Source organism: Babylonia areolata, chromosome 26 (genome assembly GCF_041734735.1).
Source record: "Babylonia areolata isolate BAREFJ2019XMU chromosome 26, ASM4173473v1, whole genome shotgun sequence".
Classification (NCBI taxonomy): domain Eukaryota; kingdom Metazoa; phylum Mollusca; class Gastropoda; order Neogastropoda; family Buccinidae; genus Babylonia; species Babylonia areolata.
Window position 1 is genome coordinate 28954429 of NC_134901.1, and position 15513 is coordinate 28969941.

Below are 15513 nucleotides of genomic sequence, written 5' to 3' on the forward strand. Positions count from 1 at the left end.
AGTGACACCTTGAGCCACTGATACTGATACTGTTGTGTTTTAAAATTATAATCATCATGACCATTCTTCATGGTGGTAGTCACTGATCAATGTTGCTGCTGTTGATAATCACCATATACCAGTACAAAAGGTGCATTCCTCCTGATACAGACAACTGAATCAAAAGACATGCAAAATATTATTTGAAAAGTTGTATTTCATCCAATTTCCACAATAGATAAATAGACAAATATAATTTACACATTTCTGATTGCTAGTGCTACAGAAAAACCAAACAAGGAAACATGAAGAAATGAACAAACATAAATCACACACACACACACACACACACACACACACACACACACACACACACACACACACGCACGCACGCACGCTCGTGCACACACACACACAAAGGGAAACAATTGCTGAACAGCTGAACAAGCCAGCCATGCTACATTCTTTCATCTCACACTTATGCTGATGATTCTTGTTGTGGGTGGTGCAGTCTGGGTATATGTTTCGTAACACACTGAACACTAACATGGATTACAGGATCTTTGATATATACATACATATTTTATCTTTAGGTACCAGTAGGTCTGTACATGATGACCAGAAAGACGAAAGAAAAAAAAAAAAAAGCCATGCAGGTGTCATTACCAGAATCAGATTCAAGACCCTCGGATTGAAAATACAATGTTCTATCCATTCATTGTTTGAAACTGATGAGAGAAAGAATGTAACATTTATACATATGGAAACATTTGAGTTGCTCAGATTGAGTTCCAGAATATTTTGTGCGGCAGAGGATAATAATATAAAGCAGAATCACCATGCTGACGGGTGTGAAAGATGTCATGTAGACTGGCTGGTTAAAACTGATGTACTGAGATATTTTGTGAATGCATGATTGGCAATATTTGTTTATCAAGTAGAGGAGTTATATTTTTTAATGTGAAATGTTTTTTGAGGAAAAGTGTTAAAACATTAACATACCAGTTCAGCATTTATGTAGATTATGTACTAGGGTCATGTCTTTTCACCTCTGATTACACACAGTTCTTAGCAGAATGCAATAGACGGCGTCTGTCTCTTCTTCACTTTTTTTTTTTTTTTTAAATAAATAACTTCCCCCTTACTCATTGGAAAATACAACCACCCTGTTAAGAAAATTGGAACAGAGCATGGGGACAGAGAAAACTAAAAAGAGTAAAGGGAGGGGGAGATCAATTGATTGTCATTCATTACAATTGTTGCTCTCTTTAAGTTTGAAGACCAGAACAAACAAAAAAAGCAAAAAAATACACACAAGAATGGGCAGTTGTACCACGTAACCCTTTTATATATATATATATATATATAAAAAAGTGTGACAATCTGTCTTGAACTGACCTAGAAAGCCATTTAATTTTAACTGATACAGCCTGTTATGTTGGCAGCCCAACTCAAGTTTATCACAGGCTCTGGTGATGTGACCCACCAGACTGAAAAAAAGCCACCGAGGTCATGAACTGTTAGGGAATTCACTTTTATTGTTAAATTTTTTGGTACCCAGCTGGCCTACAAGACACATGTTATGGGATAAAATGGGAAGACTGGGACCACACTGTTTCTGCTCCATGCGCTTGCCTAGTGCCTTTACATGTTAAAATGTTCATCATTGTGCTGTAAATTAAGATGCTGTCAAGTTTTTCTTTTCATGCTTACATGTACAGTTTGATGCTAATGTTTGAATGTCACTCTTCTTCTCTCTGAAATATTATTTCAGAAAGCAAGATTATTCCTTATTAAAACACATCTTTGCAAAGTTGTTTTCATGACACAGTTGTTGATCTACTTTTCTTTCTCCACAATCTTGTTCAGCTTATGAAATACCTTGTCTTTCATGCATGCATTGAAGTCATGACAATAGCAAAAATCAGTTTACAACTCAGCAACACCTGAACTTCACCAGCAGACGAGTGTATGGGAGCAGACATTATGCGTGCATGTGGGACTGAGCGGGTGAGCACGGGCAAGCAAGCATTTTTTGTGTGTGTGTGATCGGAAGTGATTTTAAAATATTTTCTTATTTTACTTGGATTTCATGTATCTTAATGTTAATGTTCTAATCTTATTGGCGTGACATATGTTATGTGCATGCATACGTTGTTTGTGCGTGTGTGTGTGTGTGTGCATTTTACTTATATATACGATTTATTCCCTTGATGTTTTTATTTATGTATTGTTGTACAATACCTTATGGTCTTAACGTGTGTGTGTGTGTGCGTGCGCGCATGTCATTTTTAGTAATCTTATACCCTTTTTTTGTTGGATGTTTTCATTTGTTAATATTGTTGTGCAATACCCTATTGTCTTAACATGAGCATGTGTGTGGCGGGGTGGGGGGTGGGGGGTTAGTATATCGTCAGCTATTGGGAATTCTTATTTGACTAGTTTTAATCTCTTCTTATGTTGCGCATGATTTTATGCCAGTGTTTACAATGAGCCTGTGATTGCACAACTTAATTTCCATGTGGATTAATAAAGTGTTTTTGATTGATTGATTGATTGATTGATCTTCCAATGAAGTCAAGATTAACCCTCTCTCAATCATAGAAACATGTGTGAGTGGTGTGTGTGTGTGTGTGTGTGTGTGTGTGTGATTGTATCTTAATGTATAAACATTCATAGCCTTCCTCCAACTTACTCAGTTATAGTTTATTTACAACATATCCTAATGTCTGCATGTGTTGAACACCGAATTTCTGTAGCTTGGTATTGATATTAAGCAAGTCTCGAGTCCAGAGTAAATGACAGCATAAAAGTACTCATATACATTAATATTAGCCCTTTCATATAAGCTAGTCTTGAACAAACAATTGGCTTCTAATTTCATATGTACTTTCTGCATGAACATCACACTTCCTCAATCTTCCCTCTTTCATGCACAAGGAACAAGCAGACAAGAGAAAGAAAGATTGGCTTCTAATTTCATATGTACTTTCTGCATGAACATCACACTTCCTCAATCTTCCCTCTTTCATGCACAAGGAACAAGCACACAAGAGAAAGAAAGTGAGATATGAGTTTATTCATGTTAGTTGAGTCACCTTTTACCCAACGAAAAAAAAAGATTAAAAAAAAAAAGGTTCAGGGAAAAGGTGTCAGATCTCTCTATAAAGGTTACATAAAGTAGGCAGAGTTGACCCCACAAGCTGCAATGAAAGTGGTACATCTGTGAAATGCATACATCACTGGCAATGGTTGTCCCTGACAGCCAACAGCACCTCACCCCCACTCAAAAGTGAAGGCAAGATCAGGTTACTGGGAACAAACAAACAAAAATAAAGATCACAAAACAAGACGTACCTAAGTCAGGGCACAATGAGAACCAGATGAGGACAATTATCTGCCTGCACCACCGCCAGCACACACACACACACAATCACCACTGACAGCATAAAAATAAATCTGTTCTTTGTACACAGCTTCCACTCACTCCAATTTACAGAATCACATGCACATGCTCCTCTTCGTGTCTGAAAATCCAAGCAAACATGCACACACACACACACACAAAAACCTGTCTTGGATGCCCATTAAAGGAAAAAAGAAGGGGGGTAGAGAACATAAACTAATACTCAATTTTGTTAATTTCCTGACGGTAGTGGGCAATAGGGTCTGAAGGGAGTTTGTGTGAGCTTACACATACACACAAAAATGTTCTATAAAAATCAAACAATGCGTAGAAATTCCACAGCAAAACAAGCGCTGATGGAGTCACACACACACACAAAAAAAAAAGCACAGACAAAAAAAAACAAAAACAACAACCGGGTATAAAATTGTTGTAAATTACTTCTTGCTAAATGCATTTCAATTTGTTTAAAATGCCAAGGAACAAAAAATCAGGTGTTGGAGGCCAAAATGCGGAAGAGAAAGGGTAGGGGCCCAGAGAAAAGAGGAAGACTGAAAACAAATGGCAAGCATTTATACTCTGGTGTGAAACAACCAAAAGACAGAAAACATAGTTCTCAATGACATAGTTTTTCAGACCTGTCAGACCTTAAAATGGTGTTACCAGTGGGGATTTTTAACTGTTAAAGATGGTCTGATCAAAGTCTTGGTCTTACTGCTAATGACTGTCTCAATATTCACATATGATTAAAATATGCCAAATACATTTTTAAAACGCTAAATTGTTTACTTGTTTTGGATCCTGAAGATTACTCAAACTAAAAACTTCAAATTTCTGAACACCACCACATATGCAATCAACATTTTTTTTTTTTTTTTGCTTGTTCCATCCGCATCATGATCATTTCTCTTTCACCTTATTGGTTCACCATTGACTGTTCAGAACTGCTGCCAACATTTCTGTACAGCTCATGATTCTGGCAAATCTTTTATTCTTGGTGCAAAGAGAAACAAAACACCACAATAACAGTCTTTCATTAGAACTGACAACACAATGACATTGCCACTTGTCCATGTGTACCACCACTCCTTTCTCCAAAGCGCTTCAGAGCGCCATCCAGACAGGTCAACCAGTAGGACGACTGGTAGGAATGAAGAGACTGTTAGGAATGGGAGAGACAGGGATAGGAGATTCATGTCAAGGGATAGAAACAGACTGGGAAGGGTGGGAGGAGAGGAACCTGGGGATTTGCAAGTTAGAAAAAAAGAAAAGAAAAAAAAAAAAGGAAATAAATGAAAATAAATGTAGCTGGAAAAAAGGAATGGAAAACACATTTATTCCATACAGGAATGCCATGGAGTTCACATGCACTGAACAGTTTACTTTGATAATGAAACGCTCTCCCCTATTTTTGAAAATGAAAACTACATACTGGAGTTCTATTCACTTTTGGTTACTTCCCCTAAGTACAAATACTGTACTCTTGTAAATGTGCACACACATTTCGTGTTTAAATAAAGGCACATTAAGATTTTATTCAGAAAATATATTCTTGACACAAGCAAATGTTAAAAAAAACAAAAAACCAAAAAAAACCAAAAAAACAAGCAGTCTGGTCTTCCCCCTCAACCCCCTTTATATATATATATATATATATAATCAATACAATACCATAAAACTAAACTTCCAAACAAATAAAATTTCTAATTAATCCATAAGGCAAGATCAAACATAAAAATGATAGAATCTTGTGCTTTCTAAAGATTGCTGATCAAAAAACAGCCACCACAAAAAAGGTTACAATTAACATTATTTTATAAACTTATTTTCAAATATAGTCAACCACATTAAACTTTTGTATTAACTGAAACTCTGAATGTTGCTGATTTAACAACCTGTTTCTTCATATATCTTTCTGAAAGTTTGACAAATTTCTTGACTATTCAAACTGCTAAAACATGAAGCCACAGACAAATGATCCACAGTTTACAGCAAGTTCATTTGTTTGCTGATGCACTAGTGTGCAAAATAATATTAATATATAAATGTAATTCGTCCACTGTTCTGGTCCAGCAACAGAGATGTCGTCATAAACAGTCTGTCCTATGTTCCACTCCAGCAACAGACATATTACCAATGAAATCTACCTGATTATTTCTCGTCTAAAAACATGGTTATGTGATCTCATCTAGTTATCTAATTTTCAGTCTAGGCACACCCATACACATTATGTAACTACTACTACTGATCCAAAATCTGTACCAAATGTATTGTCCGCTTGTATTGTCCAATCCACTCTCAAACAGGTCCAGAGTACTGCAGTTCATATGGTCACTGTCTCTATCTTCCTGTCATTGTGCAAGAGTCAGAAAAAAATACTGGTATTTTTTTTAAGTTGTCTTGAAGGCAATATCATTCCTAAGTCTTCCCCTCCCCCAGTCAATCATTTAATCAAGTAATGATATTAAAATGTATATCTGAGAACCCAGAGATCTTAAACTGATGAACTGAGCTTCACAGGTAACTCAGACCCAAAGAAAGCTGGACAATGGCTCATCTCCACATAAAAGATAAAGAATTCATGGGGTTAAAAAAAAAAAGAAAAAAAAAAAAAAAAGAAAAAAAAAAAAGGTCTGCCTATCCCAAACATGAAAATAAAGTAACTCATGGTGCCATACACTGAATAAAAATAAGAGTATAAGCGCTAACTGTTCTGAATGCCATCTCTCTTGACCATGTGCATATTATGCGAAGAAATAATAACTTGCTGTCAGTTTCTGTCAGTCTACTTGTCTTTGAACACACACCTAACACACAAAACATAGGCAGTCTGGGAATGGAAGAAAGGCTACTAGTAGGTGACAGCTATAAAGATTATGTTCAAACCATTGTGACAATGACTTGAGAATGAACTGTTTCTAAAATTCACTGCATGATGTACATCGGAGAAAAAGAGGCAAGCAAAAGACATTTCTGATCAATCTCAAGGTGAAAAGTGGAACCGAAAGACATGATTGACTATCTTCGGACAACTGGGGAAAAAAAGTGGGTCTTGCACATTTTGCTCAACATTGCATTCAAAAAAGTCATTTAAACTTCAATAAAATAATGTCTCACTGAAATTCCCTTGTGGCACACCCTGAAAGAAACAACTGTCTCTTATCACACACTGGCCAATTCTAAGCAGACTCCCAACACATGAAAAGAGACAAAGGATATTTTTTCTTCTTTTTTTTTTTTTTTTTTTTTTTTTTTGTATCTTAGCTTGACAACCAAACCAGTCCAACCATTCTAAGCGCAAGCACTCTAGCACTGGCTCAATAGGGAGGGCCAAAACTGGTAGCACCAGGGTAACCAGGAGAGGAGGGCGGGAGATTGGTGGCCGTAGCGTAGCCCACAGGAGCCACTCCAAAGGCAGGCCTGCTGGGCTGGCCAGGGACGCCAGGAAGACCGGTATACGTGCTGGCCGCATACAGCGGGCTGCCGCCATACCCTGCTGCCGTCACAGGGGTGGGCCCCAGCATAGCTCTCTGGACTCCCACCGCAGCTGGGTACTGGGCGCTCAAGTAAGCCGACTGTGGGGTGGAGGAGGGGATGGTCTGTAGGGAAGATAAGGGCACTCCGGCAGTGGCAGCATAGCCTGCAGCAGAGGGGGTGGCATAATAGGCAGCAGCTGCGTGGCTGTAGGGGGATGGCTGAGACACCATGGCATACTGCTGCGTAGCGTAGTGCTGCATGCCTGGTGGAAGCCCTGGCTGTGCTGTGGCGTAGGGAGAGGGGATGGCAGCGTATGGGGAGGCAGCATACAAGCCAGGCTTATCAGCGGCAGCCACAGCATACCCTGCCGGGGCTATCGCTGCTGGAAAGTAGTTCATTCTGTAGTGCTCCTGGGGATCTGCAAGCAAAGGCAAACTGCACTTTCAGCACAGTCATAAACAAGAAAAAAACAAATCAAGGAATGAGTAGATGTTCTTCTTCTTCTTTTTTTTTTGTTAAAAGATTATCTCTGATCAGTGTGTGGATGAATATATTCACACAGTGCATGTGCCTGAGAGCGAGGGAAAGAGCAATACACTTACCTAATGTCATAAAGTTCATGAGACTGCTGTGGTTTCAAGTGCTGAAATGTAAATTGCCCTAAATACCCTTGTGCTTGTGTCACGACTGTATTCTATCAAGTTCAAATTCACCTCATTTCACTTTGTTAAGAATGTTTTTTTTGTTTTTTTTTTAACATCTCTACTTCAAACATAAATAACCTTTTCTTTTAAAGACTGGCAGTACCTCCTTTGTGTGGCTACATTTCCTAACAATGCAATCATCCCACCATTGGACATGTCTCTTTCATAGTTCATTCTGATGCAACAAGATAAACCTTTTCCAAATTTTCAAAGATTCTAGTTCAAAGATTTAACATTACATTATAATGCTTGTGTCACAAAAGTATGTCATTTTCATGGATGTTAAAATCCTGTTTATAAAAGGAAAATATACATAATTTGTCAAAAAACATCACCAATATCTACGAATTCCACATAAAATAGCACTTTCAGGTTTGACTGTTTTCTTGCAAACAAGATTTAGTGCTTTATAAATATCATTATTATTAATGAATTCAAACCTGAGCATGTTATCTGAAGTAGGTTAGGTTTATCAATAGAAAGTCTTAAGACACATATTCACAAAATACATCTTTAAAAATGAAAAAAAAAGAAGTATTATCAATACCACCACAAATTTGGTCCACCCCTGTAAAGTGGACATTTGTGTATGTGTGTGTGCGTGTATCAAAAAGGTATTTTGAAACACTCTTCACTTGGGTTACCTGTAGGCTGCTTTCTGTTCATACCTGCGTCTGGTCTGGTTTGTGCGTCTTAAAAAAAACACCTGTGGGGTATTAAAGCAAAACAATGTTAATACAGTTTTCTTTAGTGATAAACTTGCAGATGATCTTGTTACCATTTCTACAATTCACGAGGAGAGGAGAAATTAAACGAAACGAAACGAAATTCTATTTCACCAGGGTAACGAGATAAGCAAGTACACATGCTTTTTTCCACCCAGCCCTGGACAAAGAGAGAAAAAAGAAGAAAACACACACTCACTCACTCACACACACACACACACAAAGCAAGAAAACAATAAACACGCACAAATTCGCAATTATCAAGTACAAGAAAAGGAAAAAAGAATTCAGTACTATTAAATAATAATAATAATAATAATAATAAAAATGGATGAGCAGTGCAACAATACCCACCAATTTCATACAAACAAAAAGTTCTGATTTTTCCATTTGTCAACATGTGCATGTGTGTGTGTGCATTGATTTATTGGAACTAATGATCACATATTTGAATAGATGCAGTTATCACCAATTAATTTAAACTTTAATAACACTTACTAAAAAAAAAAAAATTTTTTTCAAGTCTTACCCTGATCTTCTGTCAGAGTGAAAAAGATCTTTTGTTCAACCACTGTCTCAACATTGCTACAAATAATCAAATATATACTGCAATAGAAGGACACCCTGGGAATCAAATGCAAATTTAATGGACAAGACAGGCGCAAATGCAGAGAATTTACCTAAGCAAAAATACCTTTCAAAAGTAAATAGCCACAAGAACAATATACATTTGATCAACGATTCTGGATACCTTTTATGGCACATCAACAAAAAGTCATGGAATCATACTAGTGATGGAATCATGATATTGTGAACTATTACACCAAGAATTTTGTGGTGTTCTACTATAATCATCTCAGGCAGATTATGATGCCTTTGCCATTTACTTATTTTAACCCTTGAGAGTAAGATGTGCTTCAGACAGACCTGGATCTCAAACTTAACTCTAAACTCCTTGACAACAGTAGATAGCTTCTACATTTCTAGCTTTCTAACTGCCTGTTATGCCCTCTAGCGTGTAGGGCAGCAAAGAAGAAAAGAACTGCCACTCTTGTCTGTTTTGGGCCAGTCTCTGAACGGTACCCCAGATGCGCATCAGGACCTTGATGCGAGTTCTCCATCAACTATTCAAAAGGTATTCTTTGGCAATCCTCACTTGCATCTACCTTCTGGTGTCCAGTGAAGGGCTGACCGAGTGATGTTACCTTGCTCTCTTTGCACAACACATCCAATTTAGGTCCATCACCTTATGATAATGGTCTCCATGTTTTCTTGACTGCATTGGGGAGTAGCAGTTGACTGAAGATGGTAATGGGCCAGAAGATTCACAGGATTCTTTGGAGGTTTTTTCATACATGGAAGGCTGACAACTTCATTACATACTCTCAGCCGTCTTCCAGCATTATGAGCCATAGAGCAGTGTGGAAAGTTCACAACTCTAGCACATTCTCAGCTTATTGTGGATCAAAACATCCTCTTGTAACCCAACAGATGTTCCCGGGTTCAAACTGCAGACCTTTAAGTCTGATCCATTAGTGGAGTGATGGCCTAGAGGCACACTGGTTCTAATCCCAGTACAGTCGCCAGTATATTCTCCCCCTCCACTAGACCTTGAGTGGTGGTCTGGTCACAAGTCATTCGTGTGAGACGATAAAACGAGGTCCCTTGTGCAGCACACACTTAGCACATGTAAAAGAACCCACGGCAACATAAGAGTTGTCCCTGGCAAAATTCTGTAGAAATCTCCACTTTCATACAAAAATAAACAAAATAAAAAAAACAACTGCAGGCAGGAAAGAAAACTTTTAAAAATGGGTGGCACTCTCAGTGTAGTGACGCACTCTCACTGGGGAGAGCAGCCCAAATTTCACACAGAGAAATCGGTTGTGAAAAAAAGAATAATACAATAGTGAATACATTATAATACTAACCATGAGGTAGCTTGGCACTCTTAATCATGTTCATGGCAACTACGTGTTGATAGTTTGACCAGAAAACTGACAAGCTCTCACAGGATGAATCATTGAATGGTATGCCACCTATTGAATATTTTACCTGTATTAGGTATATTAGGTACCTGTAATTTTTTTTTTTTTTAAATCTGAAACCAGGCAGGACTTTAATGTGGGGTGGTCTGGCACAGTAACTAGAAAGCCAACACTCAATATTTATCAATATTATACAGTTATACATAAAGTGAGAGAAACTACAGACAAAATGAAACTTTTATTTCCAACAACAGATAAGCACCAGTTGGGGTATGTTAGTGTGAGTCAAACTGTATCAGTGTACATATCACAGAGAGAGAGAGAGAGAGAGAGATGAGAGGAGAGGAGAGGGGAGAGAGAGAGAGAGAGAGAGAGAGAGAGAGAGAGAGAGAGAGAGAGAGAGAGAGAGAGAGAGAGAATGTCTATGTGTTGTATGTGTGTGTGTTGTGTTGTGGTTCTTGTGTTGCGTTTTGTGTGTGTGTGTGTGTGTGTGTGTGTGTGTGTGTGTGTGTGTGTGTGTGTGTCTGTGTTGTGTTGTGGTTCTTGTGTTGTGTTGTGCTCTGTGTGTGTGTGTGTGTGTGTGTGGGTGTGTGCAGCATTCTCACCTGATAAAGAATGCTAAATTCAAAACTATGATACGAAATATGAGAAAAAATGTACTTATATTCATGTATGCATACATTATCAATACATTACTGATACAGCTTTACAAACACATGGATAATATTAGTAACGTGTCAGCCTAGGAAGCGAGAGAATTTGAGCACACTGATTCAAATCCCACCCTCATCCTTGTCAGTATTTTCTCCCCTTCCACTCACCCTTGAGTGGTGGTCTAAACACTGGTCATACATATCAGACAATAAACAGAAGTCCCGTATGAATGCATACACTTACATAGCCCATGTAGAAGAACCCATGGCAACAAAAGGGCTGTCCATGACAAAATTCTGTAGAAAAATCTACTTTGATAGGAAAACATATACACTTACAATTAGAGATTTTATTTATTTATTTTTTTTTTAAATAATAAATAATGGGCAGCACTCTCACTGTAACAACGCTCTTTACCTGGGGAGTATTATTATCAGTATCTTATAACTGCCTGTATTAAATAAACAGGGGTGAAAGGTCTTGCTATTGTGTTCTGAAGTAATTTTTTGTGGAAGGAAGTGGGAAAGCATGTGTGAGTCGCCACTGTTTTTTGTGATACCTAGATGTGGAGTGGCTAATGACTGAATGTTATTTTAATACTCCTTGTGCATTCTGAATTCTTCTATTAGAAGCCAATAAAGAGTCTTGAACAGTTCAAGTCTTGAATTCAAATTACTGGATCAGAACAAACACTAAGCGTAGGAGTGTAATGAGTGATGTCTTCAGGCTGTTCAGCTGGCCTCAAACAGACCCGACTGCCAATTTTCACATGCAAATGAAAAGATACATCATTGTTAAAAGAGCCCAAAACTGTGACTGTAAGCAACAGTCTCTTGAACCTGAGCCACTGTCACTGCTGACTGAACTGCTAAAACAAATGACTGAAAAATGGAATCAACCAGTTCTTTTTTCAGCACTGTTTATCAGCCACATGCAAATTGACTACTGACTCCAGCAGCCATCACCACAGCGGTGAAAAAACAATTCTGGAAAGCTCTTTTCATTATAACAAACTACAGTATAGCAATATTTTGAGATCTATATGAACCTCAAGTTCATTTCTCAACTGCACTCCTGACATTTGTACATTTAAAATATTTTAACCATTCACCATATCTACAATTACAAACAAAAGAGTTTAAAAGGTTAAACACACACACACACACACACACACACTCTCTCTCTCTCTCTCTATCACTCACACACACACACAACCTTGAAAATAGAGAAGTGTAGAATCTCGAGAGAAAGCTTTCTGGTGACGGGGGCGGCAAGTTATTGAAACTGGTTAAGTCTGTGATGACAGTTAAATACCAAGAAGAAAAATATGAATAAGATACAGAATACTTTATTATCTCATGAGAGAGTTAGAGGTCACACAGATGGGAGGAATGGTGAGTATGGGCTGTATAATTATTGGGTGCAGCTGGGCAGGGGAAGGGGTAAAGGTGGCAGCATCTGCAGAAAAATTAACACAGACACAGAAACACACACGCAAAGAAAATAAAGAGGAAGCAAACCAGGGCTGCTTAACAGATTCTTTTTTTTTTTTTTTTTTCCAGATGTGTTCATTGCTCATGATATTAGCGACCAATGACAATTGTCACAGATACAGACAAATGAATAACATGGACAGTAAATCACTCTGTTCCAACTAGTGAAAAAAAAAAAAAAAAAAATCTTCTGAAAATGGCCAGCCACGGATAACCTTCCTTGACTTTTTATAAACGTGCAAGCTTTTTTTCATCATCCATCAATACAATTACAAGATACTAAAATACACTGGTGAGATAGTAACTGCATTTCTGTAATATTAACCAACTCACACAATGACCTAGAGCTCAGTTTCTAGAACTTGATATCTATTTGAACAATCAATTACCACCCCACACCATCATCAAACTCTCATTTCGTTAGCTTATTTATTTCATTCAATCTTAGAATGGTTTACGTGTTTACTATTTAAATCTTATGGTGAAAACAGTGCCTTTTTCTTCTTTTCCCCTTCATTACTACATTTTGTATTCACTTCAAATTTTCAACACAGATGTGTGATATTTCACTATATCATAGCCAGTTACCGTAAAGTTTGGTCTATTGAGCACACTGGTATATAAGCCGCACCCATTGCATTATTTCAAAAACTGAACTTCGTACACACATAAGCCTCACTGGCTTATTAGCCGCACTTATTACTGGTACTGGAACACATACCAATACTACGGAAAAGCTGTCAATACTGTAGTTTATGAAATAAACACAAACAGAAATAACACAGAGAAAGGCAAGCGAAAATACTGCTAGTGCCATATAAAACTTTTATTTTTCAAATCATAATGAAAATAAGATCCACAATTTAGGGATAGTGACATTTATTCAACGTCGTCCTGCTCACTGAATCCACTGAAATCTTCATATTCAGTGTCCCAGTTGAAGAAAGCCAGCACAGATTCCTCCATCTTGTCACTGACTTCAGCCTCACTTTCACTTGATGAACATGAACGCAAGGTGCAGGTTACTACTGGTTCGTCGCTTGCACTGTCAGCTGCTGCAGCACACAGTCCAGCCCTATGAAATCCATTGATAACAGTGTACTGCTTTACTTTTCCCCATGCTGTCAGGATCCAATGACAGACTTCAGCAAAGTTTGCTCGTCGTAAACAGCCAGTTTTGGTGAAGGACTTATCATATGACACACCCAGGATCGTTAAAATCCTCAAATAAGCCGCATCATTGTATAAGCCACAGAGGTTGAAGCTGGGAGAAAAAGTCACAGCTTATACTGAATCTTATGGTAAACATTTAAAATAGTATGCAATGCACTCTGTCTTTACATCTTTCCATGCTCATAGCACAACCCAAATGAAATGATACTGAAAAAATATTTGTTGCCCAACTATTATCAACAAAGCCTTTTTTCTCTCTAAATTCAGTTCTCTTCACTGTACTAAAATATGGCCAGTATGTACTGATTGGCACTTCTGAATACTTATACTCCTGTAACATTCCCCTGGTTTAAGCAGCTTTCCATCTCCAGATAACAAGTTAAAAAAAAAAGGTTTTCTTATTCTCCCTTCTACCTCTTCCCCTAGATAAATCATGACTGATCTTTGTAATCTGTCTGGATCACATGAACACGCACATGCAACAAAGGTAAGTGTCACATCCACATAATACTCACCTGCGTACTTCACATGAGTGTCCACTTCGCTCTGAACAACAGCAGCACAAAATCCTGCAGAAAGAACACAGATCTTAATCACTGAATATGCTTGATCTTTTCTTTTCTTTTTTTTGTAGTACCACATGTAAGACATACATTTCTTGTACCGCTAGATCACCCACAAAGCATACTCTCTTTGTCTAAGTGGATCCATATCAAGAGCCACTGCAGATTCCTTGATTGCTCATGAAGCAGTGCAGCTGGCTATATCTGCATTATGTAACAACAAATCACCCTGTGTTTGCAATATAGTGTAGTGTAAAGAACTGAAGACAACACTTAATGATGAGAATACTTTTAGACTGATCTGATAAAGGATTCCTTGCAAAACGCAATTTCTTTTTTTCCGTTTTTTTTTTTTTTTTTTTTTTGTTGTTGTTGTTGTTGTTGTTGTTTTTTGTTGCTGCTGTTGTTGTTTCTTTCTCTCTCTTCATCATCAAAGTTGCAATACATGCCATTGCATCCATATTTTGCTTTCGAGTTATTCATCAACTTTGTTTTTTGGGCGTTTTTTTTTTCCATTTGTTGGAGGGAGTTTTGTTCCCTTCAATGTCCACTTTGAATGCGTTTTCCTTTCAAGTATTCTAAAACTGGTCTTATTCTTTCAATGGTGTTGATAAACGATGCTCTCTCCTGCACGATAAGACTTCGTGAAAACCTACTTTTCCTTGTTTGGTGGTTCAGACAACAAAATGTCAATATCTAATGTTTGACGGATAGTGTGAAAGTGCTTAAATAATATGGCTTTGCTTTTAAGGTATTTTTGTTCAACAAACATGATATTTTGGGCTGGACAGTCAAAAACTAAAGATGCTGACACAATTTACTGTACAAGTGAGTGTGCCCAGACTAGATTTTCCTGTCAGGTTGCGTGACAGCGACAGAGCAGATAATAACAAAGACGGGAAGAAATTAAACTATGAATAACAAAGCAACTCTAGATTGCATAAATTTTAAGTTCAACACGCTGTGAACAAATTCATTACAAATCTCTAAAACAATGTGCGAGCTAAGACACTTACTCAGATTGCAAAGTTGCGGTGTTCTGAGACTGGATGCACACAATGGCGACCTCAGCTACAGTTCTGCAGATAGGGAACGGCGACCTCTGATTGGATGACTTGGAACATCTGTCATAGGTGTCATCTCTCCCACGCACCATCGCGAAAATTGTGCATGATTCGAAACAGTCTTTTACGTCATACAAAATAAACAAGACCGAAGAGGGAGAAAGTATATTTTAAAGGGATTGCAAAAGTGATTTCAGTTTGTAAATTCAAGCAAGTTAGGAAAGACAAAAATAATAGAGAATACGATGGTCAAGCCATACAACAATTCTGTGTTTTCTGTCATCATC

At 37.8% G+C, this 15513-nt stretch overlaps 1 protein-coding gene across 2 annotated transcripts; it reads right to left on the reverse strand.

Annotated features, from left to right (window-relative positions):
- Positions 1-3038: 3038 nt before the first annotated feature.
- On the reverse strand, positions 3039-15262 carry LOC143300841 (uncharacterized). Of its 2 annotated transcripts, none has more exons than XM_076614776.1 (4): positions 15179-15262; positions 14115-14168; positions 8235-8272; positions 3039-7280 (listed from the first exon to the last, which is right to left on the reverse strand). In XM_076614776.1, the coding sequence occupies exon 4, from the start codon at positions 7258-7260 to the stop codon at positions 6703-6705; it is 558 nt and encodes a 185-aa protein (XP_076470891.1). In that variant the 5' UTR covers positions 7261-7280; positions 8235-8272; positions 14115-14168; positions 15179-15262; the 3' UTR covers positions 3039-6702. The 2 variants fall into 2 exon arrangements, with proteins under 2 accessions (XP_076470891.1, XP_076470890.1); XM_076614775.1 differs by having other exon boundaries at positions 8211-8272.
- Between the last annotated feature and the right edge of the window lie 251 nt (positions 15263-15513).